At 58.1% G+C, this 3582-nt stretch overlaps 1 protein-coding gene across 1 annotated transcript in view; it reads left to right on the forward strand.

Moving 5' to 3' along the window:
* Positions 1 to 2902, forward strand: part of LOC105503170 (melanoma-associated antigen D4) — a 7714-nt gene extending 4812 nt beyond the window's left edge. The window contains exons 4-10 of the mRNA XM_011929958.1: positions 24 to 103; positions 189 to 231; positions 623 to 685; positions 981 to 1028; positions 1630 to 1744; positions 2066 to 2496; positions 2691 to 2902. Coding sequence (XP_011785348.1) covers positions 24 to 103; positions 189 to 231; positions 623 to 685; positions 981 to 1028; positions 1630 to 1744; positions 2066 to 2496; positions 2691 to 2700 — 790 coding nt within the window. The 3' untranslated portion in view covers positions 2701 to 2902. The remainder of the gene's footprint in view (positions 1 to 23; positions 104 to 188; positions 232 to 622; positions 686 to 980; positions 1029 to 1629; positions 1745 to 2065; positions 2497 to 2690) is intronic.
* Positions 2903 to 3582: the final 680 nt, after the last annotated feature.

Below are 3582 nucleotides of genomic sequence, written 5' to 3' on the forward strand. Positions count from 1 at the left end.
GATTTCTCTTTCTACACCTTTAGAACCAAGGACACTCCCAGGCTGAGTCTCCTCTTGGTGATTCTGGGCGTCATCTTCATGAATGGCAACCGTGCCAGCGAGGGTGAGTGGCCGGACCTGCAACTGGGGGGCTGCCCATAGTCTCATCTTCTGGGTGCCAAACTCTCGTACCTCCTCTCCCCTCGCAGCTGTCCTCTGGGAGGCACTACGCAAGATGGGACTGCGCCCTGGGTATGATTGGCCTCTCCAGCTCCTCCCCGCGGTGCTATCCTCTGGCCAAAGAGGTCCCGGGATTGCAATAGCCTGGTGGTCTGGTGCAAGGGCGTGGGGCGCCCTGGGCTCGGTAGAGAGCAAAGGGTCTCACCGGGGCGGATGGGGAAGCGGTGCCGGACGCTGCTCAGCCCCCTCTCTGCTCTGTGGCCCCAGATGACATCTAAGAGAGACAGTCAGAGTCAGGGGCTCCATCAAATCCCTACCTGGGGCATCCCTGACCAACAGTCCTCTGGCCTCTGCTCCATGCCCAGGCCTCCACGGCGACTCCCCGTGGGCTGGGAAGTCATAGTCATGCTAGGGAGGGCCCTTGCCACCGCCTCTGCTCATGGATTCCTTTCCTTGCCCTCAGGGTGAGGCACCCATTCCTCGGCGATCTGAGGAAGCTCATCACAGATGACTTTGTGAAGCAGAAGTAAGTATCACCTGAGCTAACTGCGACTCTCACTCGAGCATCCCTTGTGTGCTGGTCTGGCTGAAAAAGCAGTTCCCTATCCCACATCTTCAACTGGAGGGATGGGTGCCTCTGGCCTGGGAGTGAGTGGCAGTGGGGGTATGCGAGCGTGTGGGGAGCCGAAGGTCAGGGGGGTCTTGGGAAAAGGGAGCGCACGTCACCTGAGAACACGGTGTGGGGTGTGATAACGGCCACCATCTCCTTGAGCACCTGCCCTGTAGACTGACACGAGAGTTCCCCCTGGTTTACACCTAAGGAACCTGGAGCTCAGAGAGGGGACGCCTCTGAGCATGGCTCCCAGCTGGTAAGGGCCTCAGCCCAACTCTCCTGATTTTCAGGCCAGGGCCCACCCTCTCCCCGTCCCTGGAGGACTTGCCAACGCACAGGCGCGCATGCACACCCACAAAGGGTCAGGACTTGAGGAGGATGCCTGGAGCACACTTCTCCTGGCTGACTGTTTCTTCCTTTCCAGTCGTTTCCTCTGGTGGGCCTCTCCAGGGCTCCGCCGGGGTGTGGCCAAGACCCTCAAGGTGGGGTGTGCTCAGAGCAGGCGGCCTGAAGAATGGCTCCTCTGTTTACAACACACCCAACAGGAAGCTGGGGCCATTGTGATGAGGGGCACAAACTTGTGGCCTCCCTACAGACAAATGCCCCACATGTGGCCCCCCTGCACCTCCGCATGGCTTCCGGGGAGGACCAATGGCAAGAGGCTTTGAAGGCCTCACTTTTGCAGGCAGAAGTCCTGGGAGTGGGTTTGGGCATGAGTGAAGGGCTGGAGGGGCAGGGCAGTCCTCTTCCAGGAGCTGAGCTGCAGCATCGGGTTGAGGAGGGGCCCCCTGGAACCCATCCGTTCAGCAACAGGTCTGCTTGGCTAGAAGCAAAGTTTACTTTCCTCTCATGCCAAGGTACCTGGAATACAAGAAGATCCCTAACAGCAACCCACCTGAGTATGAATTCCTCTGGGGCCTGCGAGCCCGCCATGAGACCAGCAAGATGAGGGTCCTGAGATTCATCGCCCAGGTAAGGGAGAGCCTCTGTTGGGTGCCCGGCACCGGGGGTGGTGCTCTCCATACCTTGCTTGTTTCTTGGTCAAGGCCTCCTTCCCATTACCCCATATTCCAGTGAGGGTACCGAACACTCACAGAAGCACCAGAGCACCCTACACGAGGTCACAGATGGGGTAAAATCCCAGGTCTGGCACAGGATAGTAGGAGCCCCTGATCCCTGTGGTCCTGATTTTGCCGTCATTTCGCAAAGCACACGGGGCAGGGTGAGGCGGGCCGTGGGTGCTCAGCCACTGTGGGGTAGCTCTGTGTCTATGCTTGCCCTTTTCCTCCACAGAATCAGAACCGAGACCCCCGGGAATGGAAGGCTCATTTCTTGGAGGCTGTGGATGATGCTTTCAAGACAATGGATGTGGATATGGCCGAGGAACATGCCAGGGCCCAGATGAGGGCCCAGATGAATATCGGGGATGAAGCTCTGATTGGACGGTGGAGCTGGGATGACATACAAGTGGAGCTCCTGACCTGGGATGAGGACGGAGATTTTGGCGACGCCTGGGCCAGGATCCCCTTTGCTTTCTGGGCCAGATACCATCAGTACATTCTGAATAGCAACCGTGCCAACAGGAGGGCCACGTGGAGAGCTGGTGTCAGCAGTGGCACCAATGGAGGGGCCAGCACCAGCGTCCTAGATGGCCCTAGCACCAGCTCCACCATCCGGACCAGAAATGCCGCCAGAGCTGGCGCCAGCTTCTTCTCCTGGATCCAGTAAGGGTTTCAGCAGAGAAATGAGACTCCGCAGGAGGGCTGCGGAGGGGGGTGAGATGTCAGAGGGGGGGCCGGGATGGGGGCGTTGGGGGCCACGGCAACAGCATGGACGGACACTTATTTGTTACGTATATCCCTCCCTGGTTCGCGTGTGTCCATGGATGTTGTCACTTTGGTTTCTTGTGCTTTTACAGGCACCGTTGACGAACTGCAGCGATCTTACTGGCCAAGCCAGAGTGCCTCCTCTCAGATTCCTTCTCGACACAGCACCCTAGGCAGCTTCTTCCTGTCAGTCAGAGGTGGCATGCAAGATGAAGCTCTCTTTGCTCTTCCTGCTTTCATTTTGTGCTTTTCCTTGCGCTTTCATGTTTTGGGTATCAGTGTTACATTAAAGTTGCAAAATTAATTTGGACGTTTCTTCCTTTACCTGCACACCCGTTGCTGTACCTGGCCATGCTTGGGCTTGTAGCAAGGACATTTCTTCAGGCTCTCTGGGATAGGTGGGCCCCACCTCTGCCAAAAAGGTCCACAGGGACAGGTGGGATGCTGGGAGGTGCAGAGGTTGGTTACACTTGAGTGTGCAACCAGGAGTTTGGAGAGGCCCCAGTGCTCACGGTTATGTGATTTTTTCTACAAGCCTTCCTTGCTCAGCAGCCCCAGGGACATGGCAAGGGGAGGGGCCAGAGCAGGGGTTGGGTGGAAGACCGCAGCTTGGTGCCACTGCCCTTCCCGCCAAGGGACAGGGTCCAAGGCTCTCACCAGGATCCACCTCCCACACCGCCTCCTTGGAGACGATGTTCTGGAACCCTTGGCTCATCATCCACACAGTTCAGGACCCCGTCCTCGGTACCGAGTCTGACAGACAATGAGGTGGGCCCCGCAGTGATGTTCTCAGCCCTCCAGTGGGTAGAAGGCCGGTAGTGGGCCGTGATTGCTGAGGGAGCAGGATGTAATAAAAACAACGCACGGTGCACGTGTACACAGCCCCTTGCCGGTGATGGAGCGGTGGCCTGTTTGGGGCTTCACAGCCCTTCTCCCCAAGCAGCAGGGCTCTCCCAGTGAGGACACCACCAGGCCTACCTAGGT

Source organism: Colobus angolensis, unplaced genomic scaffold (assembly GCF_000951035.1).
Source record: "Colobus angolensis palliatus isolate OR3802 unplaced genomic scaffold, Cang.pa_1.0 Scaffold830, whole genome shotgun sequence".
Classification (NCBI taxonomy): Eukaryota; Metazoa; Chordata; class Mammalia; order Primates; family Cercopithecidae; genus Colobus; species Colobus angolensis.